Genomic DNA, 22,760 nt, shown 5'->3' on the forward strand with positions numbered 1-22,760 from the left:
AGGTTTCTTATATTTTGAGGAGCTGCCTGGGGGATTGGGTTATGGGGGGACAGGAGGAAGCTGGGCGGAGACCGAATACCCTGGTGAAGTTGGGGCAGGCACCGTTCCAACTAACTTTGGCCTCCACCACTCCACAGCAGCTGCACTTTTATGCATCTCATCTGTCCACAGAGACTCCTTAGCCAGTTGTCTTTTCTCTGTAACTGTGGCCTCCTAGCCCTCTTCTCATTTATGCCCTGATCCTTTTATAGCCTAGATTCAGAGGATAATTTCTAAATTTCCACAGTCATAAATGGAGGGTATTGGTGAGATACTGTTCTAGAACAAAGGGGGATAAAAATGGAAGGGGTGAAAATAAAAGAGATACATGGGAGAGGTGGAAAGATGAAAAAATATGAGCTGAGGAGAAAGAGATGGAACAAGAAGGAAAAATAAATGAAAACATATATAATGAAGGAAAATGGTGTATTTGTCGCCTGAACTTGCATTACTTATTTTTATAATCATCCCTTAAGTACCATTGTATATGGGATTAGCTTTAGTGAGCCTAGAATTTTACTTTGATGATTTTCTGTGTGTGTGTGTGAGACTGTCTCGGGTGCCTTGTTTTCCTGTATTTCCTTATGTGTCAATTGATTTGGGATGAGAGTAAAAGTTCTTGTATTAAAAATTTATGTTTCTGGTATGATTCAAAAATAGATTCCCTCTTTGATCTGTATTAGTGTTTGAGAAAACTGAGGAGCTAGTCTGTTTTACTGGTAGGAATTAAATAGTTTCTACATTATTTGAGGTAGTCATGCACACCTACATGTAATTTGTGATTTCAGTTTTGTTTTTTTTTTTTTAAGGAGCTGATGCTGCACACATGGACGGTGATCAGATTGTTGTGGAAGTACAAGAAACTGTTTTTGTTTCAGATGTTGTGGATTCAGACATAACTGTGCATAACTTTGTTCCTGATGACCCAGACTCAGTTGTGATCCAGGATGTTATTGAGGATGTTGTTATAGAAGATGTTCAGTGCCCTGATATCATGGAAGAAGCAGATGTGTCTGAAACGGTCATCATTCCTGAGCAAGTGCTGGACTCAGATGTAACTGAAGAAGTTTCTTTAGCACATTGCACAGTCCCAGATGATGTTTTAGCTTCCGACATTACTTCAGCCTCAATGTCTATGCCAGAACACGTCTTGACGAGTGAATCCATACATGTGTCTGATGTTGGACATGTTGAACATGTGGTTCATGACAGTGTAGTGGAAGCAGAAATCGTCACCGACCCTCTGACAACGGACGTCGTTTCAGAAGAAGTACTGGTAGCAGATTGTGCCTCTGAAGCAGTCATAGATGCCAATGGGATCCCTGTGGACCAGCAAGATGATGACAAAAGCAACTGTGAGGACTACCTTATGATTTCCTGTAAGTCTTGGGGTACCGTGATTGTCAAAGGTATTTTTGAAGGCTGTCTTTCCTAACTTACATCAGGGGTGAAATTTTTCTTGACTTCTATAAAATTAAAGTAAATCTCATAGATCTACCTGCATTGTTTCAGTTTGGAGCCTATAAGATAACCCAAAATTAAGAAAAGTGAAATGGTGCAGTGTAAAGAGGCGTTTCTCTATAAGGACACAATAGAAAGATGAGATTTCTTCAGTCTAGAAAGACAAAGATGGAAAGGAGTAGAACTGAACTTTCTGAAATCATGAAGGATGTGATTAGGCTGTTATGAGCCTTTATTAGAATTAGGAATCCTCTTGAAACTAAAAAGGAGTTCAACTTGGAAAAAAGTGTATAATCAAACTAACATTCTTGTATATGGATGCACAGTGCTACTTATGTACTACTTACGTACTTACCCTACTTACATGTGAAATGCTATTTCTGTAACAGCATGGAAAAGAGCTCTGGCATAGTATTGAAACTTTAAATGATTCCAAAACGTGATTTCAAGTATGATGGACTCATAGTAGGTTATTGAAGAAAGTAAGGTGTTTCGGAATACACTTGAACATTTCTAACTTAACGTCTGGAAGGATAGCTGTATCTTTTACAACCTGTTTCTTGGTACCACTTTCAAAGATAAAATCCTCAATTGGATAGACCACAGTTCTGACCCAGTATGGGGATTCTTGTGCCTTTAGGAACTAAACGTCAAACAAAGACTCACAGACTATTTGCTTATATAAATTCACAAGACTGTTTGCTTTGCTTGAATACCTGTTACAATAGAGGAATTTCACATAACATATATTGGAGTCCACCAGCATTTTAAGAAATACTTTTTAAAAGCTCCCGATTTTGGAAATTGAGAATTCTTTGTGTGAAGAGGAAGAAAAACGCCTTCATTGAACACAAGTGTTTGGTTTCCCTACTCTGTGTTAGACATTGTTGTAAGTAGTGCAGATATGGATAGGTGATAAATAAAAAAAATACATAAAACCACTGTTGCTAGAGAGCTCACAGCCTATTGTAGGAGAGAAAGAGAGATTGCCCTGTGATGCAGAGACATGACCAAGTTGCTGTGGAGACAAGGTGGAGTTGCTGACCTGAGCTCAAGGACGAGTTCTTGAAGAAGGGCATGAGTTGGGAGACATTCGAGGCAAATTGTATAGTATGTTTAAAAGAAAAAAAAAAAAATGTCCTGGCTGTTGCTGGGAATGATGGGAACTTTAGGAGGTACTTGTATATCTTTGGGTACTTCTTGGTGAATTCATTAGAACAAATTTCTTGAAACAGAATTGCTAGATCAGAGGATATACACATTTATAAGTCTGGTGATATTGCCTCAATATTCTGCCCAATAATAATTCCCCCACCAGGTTTATGAGAAGATCCATTTCCCTACACAACTGACCAACACGGTATTATTTTCCTTTTTAGTTTCTGCCAATCTCACAGGGAAAAATATGATAGCCATTTGAAGTTTGAGTTTATTTTAGCAAGATAATTTTGATAGTGATACAGAATAAGAATAGATGAGGGAGAGACTGGTGGTGGAGGTTAGTTGAAATGGTTCATTTATGAGATAAAGAAGATCCTAAGTGCCTTCATAGGAATGGGGATGAAAGGGGGAACTGGATTCAAGAGTTCAGGAAGTAAAATGAATGGGATTTGGTGACAGATATAATAGGGGTGGGGAGCTGAGGGAGAAAAAAATTCATGGAGGAGCCTAAGATTTCTGCCTTGGGGAATTGGGTGCCTGGGCATGCTGTTACCTGAGAGGTAGAGAGAACATGATTTAGGACCTGTTAGAAGTTAGAGTTGCTCGCTGGGGTCAATCTAATGGATGTTTTTTCTAAGCAGTTGCTAATAGGATTTGCTGCCTTTTTTTTTTTTTTTTTTTTTTTAAGATTTTATTTTTTTATTTGAGAGAGAGAGATCTCAAGTAGGCAGAGAGGCAGGTGGAGAGAGAGGGGGAAATAGGCTCCCCGCTTAGCAGGGAGCCCGATTTGGGGCTCTATCCCAGGACCCTGAGACCATGACTTGAGCTGAAGGCAGAGGCTTTAACCCACTGAGCTACCCAGGTGCCCCTGGAATTTGCTGCTTTTGAGAGGGTTTGTGGCTAGAGGAAGAAATTTGGGACAACAAAATACAGAGGGTATCCCGTATGGAAATGGTTGGTGGTTCCTCAGAGAGTGCTTGCAGAATAACAAGTATGGGTCCTTTAGATATTCAGTAAGTATATGGAGAGGTGCGCATGAAAATCAGAAGGTTTGGGGAAGTAGAGGAGAAAATCTTTAGACCTTTTTAATACTGTTAAAGATGAAAAGAATTTCTAGAATGTCATCACTGAAAGGAGATAGTGGACCTGTTTCTTTGAGCAATTAGGAGGTCATTTGTATCTTAATTAAAATAGTTTCAATACAGCATGGGGCAATGGAGAGGAAATAGAAGAGCTGAACGGTAATGGATTGAGAAGTTGGTGGAAGTGAAGTAGGTGAAGTGATTTGTATAAATGGCCGTTTTGGTCCAGGAAGGGACAGAAGAAGCAAGAGTATAGCTTTTGATGTTTGGCTGGATAGGGAAAGTGTGTTGAGCATATGTATTGTCTTATATGTGCAGGATACAAACCATTGGATAGAGAGACTAAAGATAAGGGAAGGGTTACCAGGGGTTACCAGATGGAGCAATTCCAGAGAAGGGGGAGGGAATGAGGTCCAGGGTAGCGGTGGAAGGCTGCTGGGTGAGGTCTAGAGAGGAAGAGGGACTACCTTCTCTGAGACAGGCAGTAAAAGGAGCTTTAGAATATTGGGAACAGGTGCCTGGCTGGCTCAGTTGGTAAAGCATGTAAATTTTTTTTTTTTTTTTTAAATCATGTAGCTCTTAATCTCAGGGTTGTGAGTTTGAGCCCCACAATGGGTGTAGAGATTACTTAAAAATAAAATCTTTTAAAAAGGTAAATAAAGGGATGCACGGGTGGCACAGTCAGTTGGACATCTGCCTTCCACTCAGGTCATGATCCCAGGGTCCTGGGATTGAGTCCTGCTTTGGGCTCCTTGCTCAGCGGTGAGCCTGCTTCTCCCTCTGCCTACCACTCTCTCTGCTCGCTCTCTCTGACAAGTAAATAAATTTTAAAAATAATTTAAATAAATAAATTAAAATGTTGAGAGCTATTTTCTTTGTGCGGCAAATTCATCTGCCAATATGGGATGTACAGAGATTGGGTGGAAGGCTGAAGGATAGAGGTGACAAGTTGAAAAGCCTTAGTCTTAAAGGGAGGGACCAGGGCAGGAAGTTTAAGAACTTACAGGATAGATTATTTAGCCGCGTCGAGGGGCTGGCTGAGATTGGGAGTCTTTAGTTTGTATGTCAGATGTGCCATTCAGTGTGAAAACACCATTTTGAAATACCACTACCAGATTTTCTGTTGTAAGACCAGGCAACCCAGAGGCAAGGCTGAAGAAAGTAAGGAGTTGGGTTCATCGTACTTTATGAGGGCAAAGGGCTAAAAGGATCTGGTGAAATATTTAGGAGACAGCACTCTTGGTTCTCCTTGACTTCCCTTTTCATTGAAACTTGTTTGCTAAGGAGTAAAATGTATAACATTGGTTTGACCTGTAGCTTCATACTACCTCTTACCTTCATTCCTCTTTCAGGAAGTTCAGCCCTCCAGGAATGTCATTAAAAAAACCTCCCAAAAGTTGATTTAGTAAGGGTTGACATAGTATACTAGATTCTTTTTTTCTTTATTAAGATTTTATTTATTGAGAGAGCACATGAGTAGGGGGAGGGGCAGAGGGAGAAGCAGACTCTCCACTGAGCAGGGAGCTGGACACAGGGCTCATTCCAGGACCCTGAGATCACGACTGAGCTAAAGGCGGATGCTTAACCAGCTGAGCCACCCAGAGACCCCAGTATACTAGAATACACCGTATTACAGAGTCCAGACTTACAGAATTTTTATTAAAAATCTTACAGTCCTCTTTCTTTTGGTCCCTGGGTTTCTGCTATTTTATATAGATTTTAATGTTCCTTAAAAAGCAAATAAGGATGGATACAAACTGTTATTGTTATGTATTTTTATATATTTTATGTATGTATATAAGTTAACAATACAGTGATAGTTTTTTCTTTTCTTTTTTTTTAAAGATTGATTTATTTACTTTAGAGATAAAGAGAGTATGCGAGTGGTGGGGGGTGGGCAGAGGGAGAGAGAGAATTCTTAAGCAGACTCCCTGCTGAGCACAGAGCCTGATATGGGGCTCAGTCCCAGGACCCTGAGATCATGACCTGAGCCAGAATCCAGAGTTGGCCACTTAACCGACTGACTGACCCACCCAGGTGCCCCTATTCCTTTCCTTTTAAAATAGAATGTCACATCCAAGCTCAAAGAATACAGAACACACACACACACACACACACACACACACACACACACGTGTGCATGCATAACCTAATTCCCCTATATTATTATAATGAAAAGGTTTGATTACTTTTATTTAAAAAAAATTTTTTAAAGCACTATTTATTTATTTTTGGGAGAGAGAGAGAGAAAGAGAAAGCATGAGTGGAGGGGCTGAGGGAGACGGAGAGAGAATCCCAAGCAGACTCCATGCCAGGCCGGGAACTCGACACAGGGCTTGATCTAACGACCTTGAAATAATGACCTGAGCTGAAACCAAAGTCGGATGCTTAGCTAGCTGCGCCATCCAGGTGCCCCTGATTGCTTTTAAGTTGGGGTTTAGGGATGGGGACTTTGGAGGGGGTGATGGTGCCTTTTGGTAGTATCTGTTGTTCTTTTGCAGATACTTCATTCATTTTTCCTCCATTCCATACCACCATCCCTTTTCCTTTCAAAGTATAGTCATGTTAAAAATTTTAATTTACTACTGGCTTTGGAACAAACCAGTTGAATGCTTTGGAATTAACATTTCTCCTGTTTCTGCCTCCCAGTACTGCATTTCAGCTTAAAACCAAAATTGATTTCAGAAGTTTAGGATTGAAAAAGGCTTTGTGGTAAGCATATAGGGGAACTATGGTCTGATTTTCTCCATGATAGAGAACGCAGAGATGCTGTTACTAGCAGTCAACTTCAGTGCATTTCATAAAATGATGAGAGATAGTAGTAGTATCTCTGAATTCCTATGATACTTATTTACCTCATTGGTCAGAGAACATGAACAGACATCTAAATACTTTTCAAAAATTTCAGTAAGTCATTAGATCTAAGAGCCTAATAAACAGCTTTTAATAAAGTCTTTAGTGTCTACCCTGGCAGATTTCTTCCCTCTGAAGGTCTCATTTAAAATGATGACAAAGGGGTACATGGGTGGCTCAGTCGTTAAGCATCTGCCTTTGGCTCAGGTCATGATCCCAGCGTCCTGGGATCAAGCTCTGCATCGGGCTCCCTGCTCAGCGGGAAGCTTGCTTTTCCCTTTCCCACTCCCCTGTTTGTGTTCCCTCTCTCGCTGTGTCTCTTTCTGTCATATAAATAAAAATATTTTTCAAAAACTAAAATGATGAGGAAGTAGCAATCCTCATTCTTTACAGTGTCCTGATGGTGTATATAGACACAAATGTTCTTTGTCACACTAGAGCTGCCTTTGAGGCCAGGATGACCTCCTTATGCCATCTCTGTAGTCTAGACGTTAAGATTGCTTCTGAATTTGATGGTCTTTGTCTTGAAAATAGGAAGTACCCACTGCCTCTTAGCTATTGATACATCATCTTCATCAAACCTTATGCCTGTTAGTGTGAAATAAATATTAGTTGAATATACGAAGGCTATAGCTGCAAGTCTGTAGGCATTGTGCCACACTGAAGGTATTAATAATTCATTTCTTCCCTATCAAAAGCTGTTGGTTCTCACTTGGTTCTGGTTAGGCTAGATACGGTGGTACTGCTTTAGAGCACTTAGCTTTCTGGGTCTCTGAGGTGGAATGTTTGAGTCATCCATGTGTTAACCAAGTTGTTTTTTAGTTCTCTTTTAATCTGAGACAGCTGCCAGACATCCCTGATTTCTTTGCAGTGGTCTCCAGCCTCCTGGAGTTTCACTTTGCAGCTGTGTAGTCAAGATGCTATTTTGTCCAACATCAATTTGTACAATAGGGAAAGCTGGAGAAGATCTGGTGATGATGAGTCAGGTGCTGCCTTACGACAGCTGCGCGCAGCCAAGTATTCTCTGGGTGCCTCTGGTATTACCATGAGCGATGAGAAGTCACTCTTTCGATCTTGTTGACATGTCCCATGTCTTTTAATTAGAACAGTTAGAAGAGGAACAGGAGCTAGGTATTCTTTCTAATCCTAGATTCAACTTAAGTGTTGAAGTAAACTTTTTTTGGTAACTGCTTTGACACATGTAACAGCATGTAACACGTGCCAGACTGTTTGCCCATTGGAAGTGTGCAATTCGGTGGTTTTTAGTGTGTTCACTCACTTGTGCAGCCGTCATCAGACTTTAGTAACTTGTAGTTACCCCAAGGAGAAACTTCATACCCTTTAGCTATCACTCCCATCAACCCTCTCTGCCCCTTCCATATCTAAGCAACCCCTAATCTGCTTTCTGCCTGGATAGATTTGCCTGTTAGGGGTATTTCCTATAAACAGAATCCTGTAATACATGATCTTTATGACTGGCTCTTTTCACTTAGCAGAAGGTTCTCAGCATTCATCCGTGTTGCAGCAGGTGTCAGTGCTTCATTCCTTTTTATTACTGAAGATTATTCCCATCTTTCTCAGTGTACGGGGTATATGTTTTAGTCCATTTGTAAGTTGTTTCTACTTTTTTGCTGTTGTAGCTATGACTTTAACATTTGTATTCAAGTTTTTGTGGACATACATTTCATATGTGGAATTGCTGGGTCATATGGTAACTCTTATGTTTACTCTTTTAAGGAAGTGCCAGCGTGTTTTCCAAAGGGGCTACACCATTTTACATTCCCACCAGTAGTGTACAAGGGTTCCAGTGTCTCCACACCCTTTGTAGCACTTGTGAATACTGTCTTTTTTTTTTTTTTTTTTTAATCCTAGCCATCCTGGTGGATGGGAAGCAATATCCTGTTGTGGTTTTGATTTGCATTTCTGTGATGGTTAATGATGTCAAGCAGTTTTTCATGTGCTTATTGACCATTTGGATATATTCTTTGAAGAAATGTCTGTTCAGATGCCTTGCTCATTTTTAAATTGAGTTACTTGCCTTTTTATTATTGAGTTGAAAGAATTTTTTGTATATTCTAGTTACAAGTTCCTTACAAGATAAATGATTTACAGGTATGTTGTCCCATTCTGTTCGTAGTCTCCACTTCCTTGATAGTGTCCTTTGATGTACAAAAGCTTTAAATAATGATAAGTCCAATTTTTTTTTTAAAGATTTTATTTATTTATTTGTCAGAGAGAGCGAGCGAGAGCGAGCATAGGCAGACAGAGTGGAAGGCAGAGTCAGAGGGAGAAGCAGGCTCCCTGCGGAGCAAGGAGCCCGATGTGGGACTCCATCCCAGGACGCTGGGATCATGACCTGAGCCAAAGGCAGCTGCTTAACCAACTGAGCCACCCAGGTGTCCCGATAAAGTCCAATTTATATATTTTTCTGTTGCTGTGCTTTTGGTCTCATATTTAAGAAACTGTTTCCTCTTCCAAGGTTATGAAGATTTACACCTGTGTTTCCTTTTAAGAGTTTTATAGCTTTGGTTCTTGCATTTAGGCCTTTGATCCATTTTGGGTTTATTTTTGTGTATGATGTGAGGTAGATAAGGAGCTAACTTCATTCTTTGGCATGTAGATATTCAGTTGTCCCAGCACCATTTGTTGAAAAAACAATTCTTTCCCCATTGAATGTCCTTGGCACTCTTGTTGAAAATAATTGACTGTAAATGTGAGGGGTTTATTTTTTGGACTTTTAACTCTGTTCCTTATACTAGTTCCTTATACTATGCTTATACTAGTTCCATGCTGTCAGGAGTGCCTTGTGAATTTGCAAAATTTAGTATACCCTCAATGTTAAAGTTTAAATTTTTAAGTCCAGGCAAAAATGCATAATTCAGTTTTAAAAGGTGTAACACAATAAGTGATGGCGACATTGTATGTTCTTACGGAAAACACTGGTGCTTTGGGCATGTTTGCCTGTCTTACAGTAACATCAGGGGAAACAACTAATACACTTCTACAGCATGCGGTCCTTCTAGTAAAAAATTGAACACTTAGCCATAGAGCCTCTTTTCTAATGTCAACCTATATGATGGTTTCATTTCATTTCTATATATTTTAATAAAATATGTGCTCTCGGTTATTTTAAGCAGTTAAAATAGATGAATTAAGAAAAATTATAGCAAATAATTAATACTTAGAACCCTTTAAACTAGTTTGGTTAAAGTATGTCATAATTTTTAACATGTGGATTATAAAATTGGAAATTTTTACTTTGTTCCGACCATAAGCTTAATAAAAGTTATGACAGTGAGTGTGGAGTAATAATACAGCTGTCTTCTCTCCATTTAGTTGGTTTTATACACTAAGGCTAAAGACGTTTTCACTAAGATAAAGTTGATTTCGAAATACTGTTTTCTACAATATGTAACTGCTTGTATAAAAGCTGAGTGATAATAAATCATTAGATTGGTTAGTTCTTAACTAATGCTTCTTAAGCTCTTTTGGTTTGGTGGCATTCATATAATTTAAGTCCATTTGAGTTAGTATTTCAAGAAGAGCTCGGGTGCTAATGTGTGGAACATGTTCAACAGACCTATTTTTTAAATGACCCTTGAGTCAGTTTGCAGGTTTATTGTTAATAAAGGTCACTTTTCAAGGGGAAAATATTTATGACTATATTTGTGGTTTGATTGTTACCAAGTCAAAATGGACAATTAAGAAAAAATTTTTTGACTTAAGCTGTTTTATCCCAGGAAAGATTGTAGATTTGTAACAAGTTGGTAACAATAAAAATAGGTAAGAGTAAACCTTCAATAAATAGTATTTGTGTGCCAGAACTTAGTGTATATTATTTTCTTTACACAACCTTATAAATGTTGGTGTTATCACTCTTCTTAACTTCCTGGGAAAGAGGATCAGTTTAAGTAACTTGACCAAAGTTATACATCCAGCTGGCATTAGATTGAGGATGTGGAATCAAGTGGTTTTATTCCAGTGTTTGCTCTCTACTCTCATATTGCCTTTCTTCGTGTGTGTGTGTGTGTGTGTGTATTTATATACATCGAGTATAAAGCTCCTACTACAAAGCAGTAGAGTTTGGCTTAAATACTGCTTATAGGTGGGTGGAGGAGGCAACTAGAATTCAGTGGTTCTTAAAATTTATATTATTTAAAAAATTTTTAAAATTTACAGTATTATTGAATACCCAGTTTCAGCAGTGTTAGGAAATAATTTAAGGGACTTAAACATTTTCTTTCTTAACTCATAGCAGAAGCCACCAAGACGGCCTCCAAACCCTATTCTGTTGTTTTTCTATCTAAAAAATAGATTTTTTTCAAATTTATGTTTAAATGAGAAAAAGAAATCATCCATAAACTGTTATTTTTACTTTTGCCGATATTTACTTTCCTTGCAGCTTCATTCATTCAGAAACATTTCTTGACCAGCCACAATAAGCTAGGGACCTTGGTAGCTGTTAGAGATAAACAGTGCAAGTCTCTGGCTTTTTAGAGTCCAGCACACAATCCTAGAGGGAAGACAAACAGAAACAGATCATTACAGTGGATTGTGAAAAGATACAAAACTGAAAATACGAAGTATTTTGGAAGCGTTAAGGGCGGAAATGGGGTTGTGTGTGGATTTTTGGTATACTTCTGTGCGCTACGTGCTGTGAAAGCATTACAAACCAGAGTTCTTTGGACGCTTGGTTGAAGACCTGAATCTCTGTATTTCATCTCTACTCCTAACCATTTCCTTCCCGCTCATAATTATTTTGGAGCAGATTCCATTCATCATTTCATTCATAGGTAGTTTAGTATATATATCTGAAGGACAATTTTTTTTTTAATGAAACAATATCATGGTCACATCTTTAAAACAATCATTGGAGGTGAATTCATTTGAAAGACGAGTGGGTGGGTAAGGCGGGAGGGAGGACGGCCTATTTAAAGGAAAAGGCAAGGAGATGTGAAAGATCTTGGAGTGGTCAGAGACTTACTTGTTGGCGTGCAAATAATATCTTTGGCGAAGAAAATGGAGGAAATGGTGAGAAATAAGATAGACAAAACAGGCAGGGCCCAAATCATAAAGGCCCTTGAAGGCACTAAGAGGCCCATTTTACCTTGTCAATGTGGGAAGCTGTTAAAGGGTTGTAAGCAGATTAATAATATGGTTAGGCTGTTGGTTTGGAAAGATCATCCTCAGGGCAGTGTTGAGAGCAGACAAGGTAAGAGTAAAATCAGAAACAAAAAGGGCACTGTGGGAGGTTTTAGTAGTTCAGGTAAGAAACTGATGGTAGTTTGAAATAGCTCTATCAGTAGAGTTTGGCAGAAACTGCTTCACGACATGTTTAGGAAGTAGAATTTGGATTAAATTTAGGCTTGAGGGAGAGGGAGAGTTCAAAGCTCCCTTCCTGGTTTCTGGCTCGTGGGGCTGGGCAGATGGCGAAACCATTACCAGAGGAGGAGCATGTTTGGACACGCCGCAGATCACGTCCACCACGTGGACTGCCTGCGTCCGTCCACGTGGTGCCCCTGGCCTTCCAGCTGAGGTGTTCTGACCAGATGGTCTGATGTTAGCTCCTAGTTAAGCACAACTTTTGGTCATAATGGATAGCTAATAAAAATGGTTCTGGGGGAGGGGAGCGCCTGGGTGGCTCAGTGGGTTAAAGCCTCTGCCTTTGGCTCAGCTCATGATCCAGGGTCCTGGGATCGAGCCCCGCATCGGGCTCTCTGCTCGGCGGGGAGCCTGCTTCCCCCTCTCTCTCTGCCTGCCTCTCTGCCTACTTGTGATCTCTGTCTGTCAAATAAATAAATAAAATCTAAAAAAAAAAAGGTTCTGGGGGAAGGGAGCACCTGGGTGGTTCAGTCGGTAAAGTGTCCAACTTGATTTTGGCTCAGGTCCTGACCTCATGGTTGTAAGATTGAGCCCTGTGCTGGGGCTTAGGATTCTCATTCTCCCTCTCCCTCTGCACCTCCTCCCACAAAAGTCCTTCTGGCAATGATTGAGGAAATAAATCCAAACTTCTATGTTTAATGCATAAACTCTGAGGGTTAATAAAATCTAGTGGTTTATTTACTGATTCTCAGGGCTGTTAGTGTAGGCGACATGGTAAAATATTTGTTTTATTCCTTTGTTCTGTGGGCAGATTGTTGGATGTTTCTGTATCTTACCATTATTTTTATTTACTCTGTCAATTTTGTTTCTTAATGTTTAGTAAACCACAGTATACAATTTTAGAGTTTAAAAAATATATATCCTCATGGGAATGTTTCTGAAATGTGAGAAAAGTCTTATTTAGGGAAGACATATTGAATAAGCTTTAAGCTTGTTCTGATGAAATTCAAAAAGATTTCTGTTAATCCGTCTAAAATTATTGTCTTTATTGTGGGCACTCTGAATTATCAGTTTAATGTTCAGTGTGGATGTCAGTTGGATTTGTACCAAGGGTGAAGCAGTCAAGTAAGGCACATGTATTGTTGTCCTCTCCTCTCCCCACCAAAAATAAGATTGGGTTAAAAAGTCTGTATCTTGAAGGCCTTAGAAGCAGTTGGAGCTTCAGATGAGCCTTGTGACTCATATTTACTGTTCATCTGCTTGTGACCTAGACAAAATTGTCCAACAGCTTGCCCTTTGAACAGATCTGTGATTACTTTGTGGGATAATGGGGGCTGGGCAGGGGAGAGAGAAATGAGGAGAGAGGGAAAGAAAGAACATGCTTCAAGAAATTCTTCAGTGTATGGCAACAGTGTTCGAGTGAGCCAGCTTTCCATTTGGATGCCAGCCCAGCTGGTCATTAGCTGTATGATTCCGAGCAAACTTACTGATTTCTCTTTGGCCTTTGTTTTTTTATTTGTAAGATGGCAGTCCTTCTACCTGGCCTGTGGACTGGTTGGGAGAATTAGAGATCCTATGCAGCAGGCACCCAGGGCAGAGCCTGCCTGTCGGTAATGGCTAGTCATTATTGTCCACACAGAGTCTCTCCATTAGTGGCATCACTAACTCTGGACTGGCTTCACTTAAGACCTTCCTGTTGTCTGATCAGGGAATCCTTTGCTAAAGGCCCGCACAGGGTGAGATTGTGATAGTCGTTCCTTTCTTTTTCCCCTGAATTTATAGTATTAAGAAATCCATTCTTGGCTAACTAGATTTGGTTAGCTATGTTTTAGACCAGTTTGGCAAATATTTTTCATAAGTTCTGTCGCTGACATCATGCTAGAGCTCACTGTAACTTAGATCAGACACTTGAATGGCTCTGATCCTTTAATTCCCCTTCTATAGAATACACTAATTTCATTAAATCTTTTAATGTCTCCAGGAAAGCTTCAAGAGGTAAAGGAGATAGATTATAACTAATCCTCTGAAATCTTTTATACGCTATATAATGAAAATAAGATGGAATTTTAACCACAAAAAGAGGGTTCCAAAGGAGGAAGCTAAGAAAGGGAGGCCCCAAAGTGAACTTGTAAGTATATTTATCTGCTAGAACATCTGCTTACTCAGCAGAATGCTTCCTGCAGGTTACTTAGTCTTAAGTGCTCAGGTTTCACATCTGTAAAGTGGAGATAAAACACCTAAGTCATGGAGCTATTGTCATTGATACCATGATAAAATAGAGGGATACCACTGACTACAGTGTCTAGGACATAACAGTTGCTCAGGAGCTCAGGTATCCTTTTAAGGGGAGCTGCCCATGTGTGGTTATTTTTTTTTTTTCCTAGATTTTATTTACTTGTGAGAGAGAGAGAGAACGAGCCCAAGCAGGGGGAGCAGCAGGCAGAGGGAGAAGCAGGCTCCACAACGAGCAGGGAGCCCAATGCGGGACTTGATTCCAGGACCCTGGGATCGTGACCTGAGCCGAAGGCCAATGCTTAACTGACTGAGGCATTCAGGTGTCCTTTGGTATTTTTACCTGCTCACACAGGAAACCTTAAGACATTAAATAATACCAAGTTTTTAACTCTGTAGTTTTTTTTTTTCTTTTGATTGGATTTTGGGTTTAGAGGTTTAAAGATTGAAATGATTAAGTAGTGGTAAGATGATTGGGCTTATCAGAGTAAGTTAGAACAGGTTCTTGGTTCAGAGAACCAAATTCTTTTTTTTTTTTTTTAATTTAATTATATTTTATTTATTTATTTGACAGAGAGAGATCACAGGTAGGTAGAGAGACCGGCAGAGAGAGAGAGAGAGAGAGAGAGCGAGCGGAAAGCAGGCTCCCTGCTGAGCAGAGAGCCCGATGCGGGACTCGATCCCAGGACCCCGAGATCATGACCTGAGCCGAAGGCAGCGGCTTAACCCACTGAGCCACCCAGGTGCCCCCAGAGAACCAAATTCTTTCTTCAATAGCAAGACTGACTGTCGGGGTCTTCTGAAAAGGCCTGATTTCCCTCCATGATGTTAATCCTAACATTCACACTTGTTAAAACTTTAGAATAAAGATTTGTGTATTCAGACTGTCCCTTGAAATAAATTATTTAGGATATAAAATCATCTTTATTTTTCTTTCAAAATTAACCTGTTTTAAGATCTGTTAGGTGGCTAGCTTCTTGTTCTGCTCCATTCTGAAGTAGTTGCTTTCTAGGTTTAATGTAATACAGACATTTTTCTGAAATTTTCCGTCTCTTATTTCCCCAGATTAATCCACTGTTTTATGGATTCCCTTGCCATCTTCTTTCTTGATTTACTCCCTTATTGTACTGGACCACATATTGAAATAACTTCCTAAGGAGTATAGATTGTGTACTAAAATATTTTTATTCTACCCGTAAATGGGATTGATAATTTGGTTAAGTACAGAATTCTAGATTAAAGAGAATTTGCCTTGAGAACTTGTGTTGCTGTGTTTCAATGTCATCTAGCATCTAGTGTTACGGTTTAGGAGCTTGATGTCATCTTGACTCTCATTCCTAAGTGTTTCTTTTTATTCTGAAAGCTTTAAAGATCTTTTTATCCCTCCTGGTCTGAAATACCATACATTTGTGCTTAGCTAGGTATAGGTCTTTTCTTGCACTGTGTTTTCAATAATGGTGAGTTCTTTGAATCTAAAGAATCTTCAGGTTTCTGAAATATTTTTATTTATTAATACAATATATTAATTGCAAGAAGAATCTCTGAAAGAAATAGAATAAGTATATCCTAACAGTTGTCTGAACCTCTGTGTTCCATTATGATAGTCATTAGCCATGTGGCTCATTAAATTTAAGTTTAATTAAATGAAAAATAAAATTAGGTGTCTATTGCCTAAGTTGCACCAACCACATTTCAAGTGCTGAATAACCACATGTAGCTAGTGCAGAGAGAGATATAGAACATTTCCAACGTGATCTTTCTTAAAAGCCAAAGAGGAGATGCAGAAGTTCAAAGAATGTATTATAAGACAGTAGAGGCATCTAGAAAATAAACTAACAAAATTCAAAAAGAAGCTGAGGAGAAAAATAAAAATAGAATCAAAATAAAAGCCACCACAGAAGCAAATATAAGAATAAATATGCCTCAGTAAATAAGCATGGGCAGAGGATCCAGCTTTAGGAAATCACAAAAATGAAATGGTTAAGAAGGAAAAAGTGCAAAAAGGATTATGGAGAAGAAGGCTAGATACAGGAGACAGATAAAGGAGGTAGACACATAAGGGGAGTTCTCAAAGAAGGGAACAACCAATGAACTACAAAAATATTTATAGTGGAAGAAATTTTCCTGAAATAAAGATCAAATCTTTCTTGTTTCAGGAAATTGATAGAACGATAAAACCAGCAAGTCATAATCATAGTGATGTTTAGTGAAATTTAAGGATAAAGAGTTGTAGGGACATCTACACAGAAATACTCAGTGTTTGAAGGGAGTGGAACAACTCTTCAAAGTTCTGAGAAAACGTAACTAAGAATTTTATACCCAGGGCACCTGGGTGGCTCAGTTGGTTGAGCGACTGCCTTCAGCTCAGGTCATGATCCCCAAGTCCCGGGATTGAGTCCCACATCGGGCTCCCAGCTCCATGGGGAGTCTGCTTCTCCCTCTCACCTTCTTTCTCATGCTCTCTGTCACTCTTTCTCTCTCAAATAAATAAATAAAATAAAGAATTTTATACCCAGCCAATGTATTCTTCAAGTGAGGGCCACAGACTAACATTTTCATGTCAGCCCTATTTGGTAATCTAAGCAAACCAAGGGATCATTCAGTATAAAGAACTCTAGAATGGAGAAACTGATAAAAGAGTTGGTAGTGAGCATTGGCATTCCTTTAATATTTAAGTAACTATAAAATATTTGGGACAGGGAGGGGCACCTGGGAGGGCCCCACTCTCAATTTTGGCTCAGGTTATGATCTCACAGTCATGAGATTAAGCCTAGCATTGGGCTCCAAGCTAAGCATGGAGCCTGCTTAAGATTCTCCATCTCTCTCTGCTGACCCCCATCCCCTACAGGTGCATTCTCTCCTCTCTCTCAAAAAAGGGGGGGGGGGAATGGGAGGGTATTGATATGTTCATTTCCGTATCTTTCATAGTAGGATGGCAGTAGATACTGGCCGTAAAATTGACTCATGGGGCGCCTGGGTGGCTCAGTTGGTTAAGTGTCCAACTCTTGGATTTGGCTGAGGTCACGAGATTGAGCCCCGCATCAGGGTCTGCACTGGGTATGGAGCCTGCTTGAGATTCTCTCTGTCCCTCTCCCTCGGCCCCTCCTCCCCACTCTTGTGCATGCACTCTCACTCTCCTTTAAAAAAAAATGATTCATGTATTATAAGCAAAATATGGCTAAATGTTTTTGTAATATGTTTTTTCATCTTTAGAGGTCTAAGAACTAGTAACATAATGTCTGGCATTTACTTGAAGATCAGCATTCACATATTTAAGAAATGAATGTTAAATCTTTTCTGTATATCAGAGTGTATTGTAGACACTTGGGATGCGTCATTGAACAAAACAGTTGCCAGTGCTTTTCCCTCCCTTATGTTGTAGCAGAGGTACACAGACATAAATAAGTGATGTAATATATGTGATACCTTCTTGGGAAGAAAACAGAGGTATAAGGAGGATTCGGGGTTGCAGATGTGGGCAGGGTTTGCTAAGATGACATTTGAGCAGAGACTTAATTTTGAGATACCTGATAGACTTCAAAGATATGTACAAATCTGAGTTCAGTAAATAGGACTAGAATGGAGGTGCAAAATTGAGAGTTACTGGCACAGAGATGAGATTTAAGCTATATAACTGAATGACATTGCCAAAGGAGTGATTGTAAATAAACCAACACCAAAAGCCAAGCCTGAGGTTTGCAACATTAAGAGGCCGCTCCTGCAAAGGACTAAGGACGCAGGGCCGGTGAGGGAGGAGGAAGCCAAGAGCTTACATCCTGGACACCAAGTGCGGAAAGTGAATCAGAGTCAAAGGAATGCAGAGAATGGGCGACCTTGATGAACAGTTTTGGTGGAATCATGGGCGCAGTTGAAGTGAGTTTAGAAGATATGGAAAGACAATTGGAGAAGTGGGGAAAAGAGGTTTTATTATAAAAGGGGGAAAGAATAGTTTGTTTATATGCTGATGAAAGTGATCCAGTAGAGGGGGAGAGATGCTGGAACAATCCAGAGGGGGCAGGCTTTAGCTGGGAATGGAGGGGATTTGTCTTGATTACAGGCCGGGTTTGGCTGCTGGTGGGTGAGTAGAGCTGATGGTGAATCTTCTATTGTTTTCCCTTGTTCTCAGTGAAGTAAGAGGATTGTCAACTGGGAATGAGGATGGGGAGGTGAAATTAGAGATTTGAGCAGAGAGGATACTAGAAAATGAGAGAGCGAGAAAGTAGCAGAAACAGTTTGCTTCAGGTTTAGGGTCACGGATTTAAGGTGGGACCATCGGGGTGCATGCGTGTTTCTGGTCAGCTGGTACAGAGGCAGAGAGGAGAATTGAAATTAGGCAAGTCTGTGGTTCTCTCAAGCCAGTATGATGGAATGAAAGGAGGGAGAGGGCGGGGGATCAGAGAGCAAGGGAGTGAGATTCAGTGTGTAATTCAAGTTGAGTTCAAGTAAATGATAACATAGTGTTTTTTGTTTAAAAACGACATATTACGATATCCAGTTTTCATTAAAATATCTGTTCACTCTTCCTTTTATTTATAAATATGCATATTTATTTATAAAAATTTATAAATTTATAAATAATATTTATAAATATGTATATTTATTTATAAATATAAATATGTCTGAATAATTATCTGCAAATTGATAGTTCTAAGTGGTAGGATTTTGATCACATTTTAATTTCCTTTTATACTTTAAAAATACTTCTCTTTGGGGGGGCCTGGGTGACTCACTGGGTTAAGCAGCTACCTTCGGCTCAGGTCATGATCCCAGGGTCCTTAGATTGAACCCCGTGTCGGGCTCCCTACTGAGTGGGGAGCCTGCTTCTCCCTCTGTTTCTGCTGCTCTTCCTGCTTGTGCTCTCTTGCTCATGCTCTCTCTCTCTCAAATAAAAATAAAATCTTTAAAAATACTTTTTTTGAACAGTAAACTGCATGATTTCTACAACAAATAACATACAAGAAGCATAAAAGAATAAAAATAAAAATGTATTATTTAAGTTCAGGGCACACGGGTAGTCTAGGGCCTGATTGGGGAAACAGGATTGAAAGCAGAAAGCACTTTGGGGGGTGCCTGGGTGGCTCAGTGGGTTGGGCCGCTGCCTTCGGCTCAGGTCATGATCCCAGGGTCCTGGGATCGAGTCCCGCATCGGGCTATCTGCTCAGCGGGGAGCCTGCTTCCCCCTCTCTCTCTCTGCCTGCCTCTCTGCCTGCTTGTGATCTCTCTCTCTGTCAAATAAATAAATAAAAATATTTTTTAAAAAAAGAAAGCACTTTGGTCAGAGATTGCTAGACTGTGCAGTTTGTATTTTATTTGGTAGGAGATGGAGTACCATTCTGGGCCAGAGAGTAAGGTAACTGGATCTTTGTTTTAGGAAAGCTGACTGAGGCCTATGTCTAGGGGTATTTGGTAGGAATTGTAGGAAGAGAGAGATAAATGGTAAAGATCTTTTATTTTTATGATGTTCATTTGTACAGAATGCAATCCCATAACAATCCAGTATCATATATTTTTCTATCTTGGTAAAAATTATACTAAAATTTGTCTAGAAACTTAAGTGAAAGTAACAAAACAGTATTAAGTATTTCATAAGGTTTTCATGAGGAGTGAATGGTTACATTTTAAGGGCTTATCATCATGCTGGGCATATGAGGTATGTGGTGAGTAAATGTTACCATTATCCATCATGACCATCATCTTTCCTTGTTATATAAATTCTCCATCAGCTTAGTTTTACTGATCTTTTAATTAGATCAATGTTCGTTTAACCGTTTACTTGAGGGCACCTGGGTGGCTCAGTTAAGCATCCAACTCTTGATTTCAGCTAAGGTCTTGATGTCAGGATCGTGAGTTCAAAACCTGCGTTGGCCTCCAACTGTGTGTGGAGCCTACGTAAAGAAAAAGATGGGTGCCTGGGTGGCTCAGTCAGTTAAGCGACTGCCTCTTGATTTTGGCTTAGGTCCTGTTCTCAGGGTTGTGAGATTGAGCCCTGAGTCCTTTTCCCTGCCTTGGGCTCTGTGCTGGGCGTAGAGCCTGCTTAAGATTCTTGCTTTCCATCTCCCTCTGCCGCTTCCCCCACCCCGGTGCCCCCCACCAACACCGCCGCAGGTGGTTGTACACTCTCTCTCTTTAAAAACAAAAAAACCAATTTACTTGAAGTGATGTATTTCCTACCCCCACCCCAGTAATTTTTCTCTTACAGAAATTACTGGGTTTTTTGAGATATTAATGAACTATATTTTGGGACACCGTTATATCTGTAACATTGCAAATAAGTATCCCTCAATTTTTGGTCTTCGAAGAGAATTTACTGAAGCTCCTTTCAAGCAGTATAAAGTCCTGCCTATGTTTTGCTATAGTTTTGCTGTTACTAATGAGATCATGGGTAAGTCAGAGGTTTCTCAGTTCTGAAGTTTATAATACTGGATGAGTTGTAAAGCTTATTATTATGTAAGGCTTGAGGAAACTGATGCCAATTTTACTTTAACAAAAATAGAAAAACTGGGAAGAAAATTCACTAACATCATGAAGGAGTCTCTGGTTGGTGGGACTATTGGTGATTTTTTTAATTCTAAATTTTATACAGTAATCATACATTTTTTTAAAAACCAGAAGGTGAAAATAAAGGTCTGTGTTGTAAAGACAGGCACCTTTTCTCTCTCCCATCCCTCACTCATTGGTTCACTGACTTTGGGCAAGTCACATACCATCTCAGAGCCTTTATTTCTTTATCTGGAAAAGGTAAAGATCAAATAAAAGTACAGAGAAATGTTAAGGAAATAGCAGAATGCCATGCAAGATGGTGATCATTATTAGAAGTAGTCTTAATTTCCAGAAATTATGCTCTTCTATTTTGGAGAGGCCTTGTTCCAGAGCTCTAGGCCTTCATCACTACATTAGGAGAAGGCACTTAGGCAGAAATCATACGTATGATGACTCAGTTTTATCCAAGGCTTCTTTGTCTGTTTTTAGAAGTTCATTTTTAATGATAGCTTTAAAAGCACAGAGAAATTTTGAGTACTTATCAGGACCATCAAAGTGGGTTTTTTTTTTTTAAAGTCACTTTTGTAATTTTTCATATTCAGAGTAATTTCATAAGTTCAGTGTGGGGCAAATTCTCAAGGTGAAAACCCAAAGGTGAATTCTACTTTAGTCTAATAATAGAAAGCTTGGCTTGGCTCAGGTGAGCCCGTATATTTGAAATGTGTTTTCCCCACATATTTACCAAAGCAAGCCAAAAGGTCTTTTGCTCTAAATTATAGATAAATACATGACATTTTGCAGGCTCCAAAACGACTAGATTTTCTCCATCATCAAAGGCTTCATCTTATTAGTACCAACAAGCTAACATATGCTAGAACAGCCAGCCTGACCTTGTTCTTTGTAAACACAAGGACATTTGATTTTCCAGTACCTGTTAGAATCAGTTTTGCCAGACCTTGCCCCAAAAGGGCAAGCTTCATCAACAGTACCTAACTGTTCAGAGATGAGTTTTCTGAATATGTAACAACGGATTGAAGGAAGCCTCTGCAGCTAGTGTGCTGGGCTCTTCATCCTTGTAAACTCTATCTCACCTTGAAATTGCAGAGCTATCTTTAAGAAAACAGCCTTGGTTCAGTCAGCTGGGTATGTCCTAAAAATAAATATTTAGCTTTGAAAAAGGGTAAGTACATAGCAGGCCAGAAATAAGGACCTAATGCCAGTTCTTTCCCCCTACAAACCATTTTTATAAAGCATAGTCAAGATACTTGAATTTAGTTAGTCATGTGCAGAGTTCAGGGAACCTCTCTGTTTTTTCAAACCACAAAGAGTTTAACCACCTGGTCTCTGAACCTGCATATTGTGAAGCTTGTCCGGGATCAGCTCGTTTTCTCCAGCTCCTTACGCTCTTCACCCGGTTTGCCATTTTCTCCTGGTAACCCAAGCCCTTGCCTTCAGTTTCATATCCACGGTTGAAGCCAGCAGCCACCAGCTCCTCCAGCTCCCCGCGGGACAGCCTTCCCCCTTCACGCGGGGTGGCCGTGTTCGCATCCGCGTTTACCACCTTGAGTCCCAGAAGGGTAACACGTTGCTCCCCCTGTCTAAGGAGAATTTCGTCATCTTAGCCTCTTAATTTCATCTTCCCCTTTTCCTCTGAGATCTTGATCCGGAAGTTTTCCCATGTCTTCTGGCTTAAGCTTCTTCCCTTCTGTTGTATTTGCTCCCACAGACTGAATATGCTTAAGTATTCTTATCGATTAAATAGAAAAGTCCTTGACCCTGTGCTCCATTCTAGTTACTGCCCCTATGTTCTCCATTTTAAAACTGGACTTTCTGAAGAAATGCACACCGTCCATTCAGTCCTCACCCCACTTTAATCTGACCCCACATATGTATGTGTGTAGCCTTCACTACACTGCTTTTCACCAGGAGCCTCAGTGACTTCCAGGTGATCACAGTCCATACAGACATTTCTCCTTGACTTGGGTGTGTGCTGCATTATTACCGTGGGCCTTACTAGGTTTCCCAAACCTGTGTGTCGGCCTTCAGTTTCAGACTCAAATACCCAGCAACCATCTTCCTGTCTCATTCATCGAATTGTTGGCTCATCCGCATTCTGAGCATCTGCTGTCA

The 22,760-nt window shown here is 39.9% G+C and overlaps 1 protein-coding gene across 11 annotated transcripts in view; it reads left to right on the top strand.

Moving 5' to 3' along the window:
• Positions 1-22,760, top strand: part of ZFX (zinc finger protein X-linked) — a 56,054-nt gene that overhangs the window by 25,824 nt on the left and 7,470 nt on the right. For all 11 annotated transcript variants that reach the window (XM_032329779.1, XM_032329783.1, XM_032329775.1 and 8 more), the window contains one exon: positions 849-1,418. In XM_032329779.1, coding sequence (XP_032185670.1) covers positions 849-1,418 — 570 coding nt within the window. The remainder of the gene's footprint in view (positions 1-848; positions 1,419-22,760) is intronic.

This window comes from Mustela erminea, chromosome X (genome assembly GCF_009829155.1).
Source record: "Mustela erminea isolate mMusErm1 chromosome X, mMusErm1.Pri, whole genome shotgun sequence".
Taxonomy (NCBI): Eukaryota; Metazoa; Chordata; class Mammalia; order Carnivora; family Mustelidae; genus Mustela; species Mustela erminea.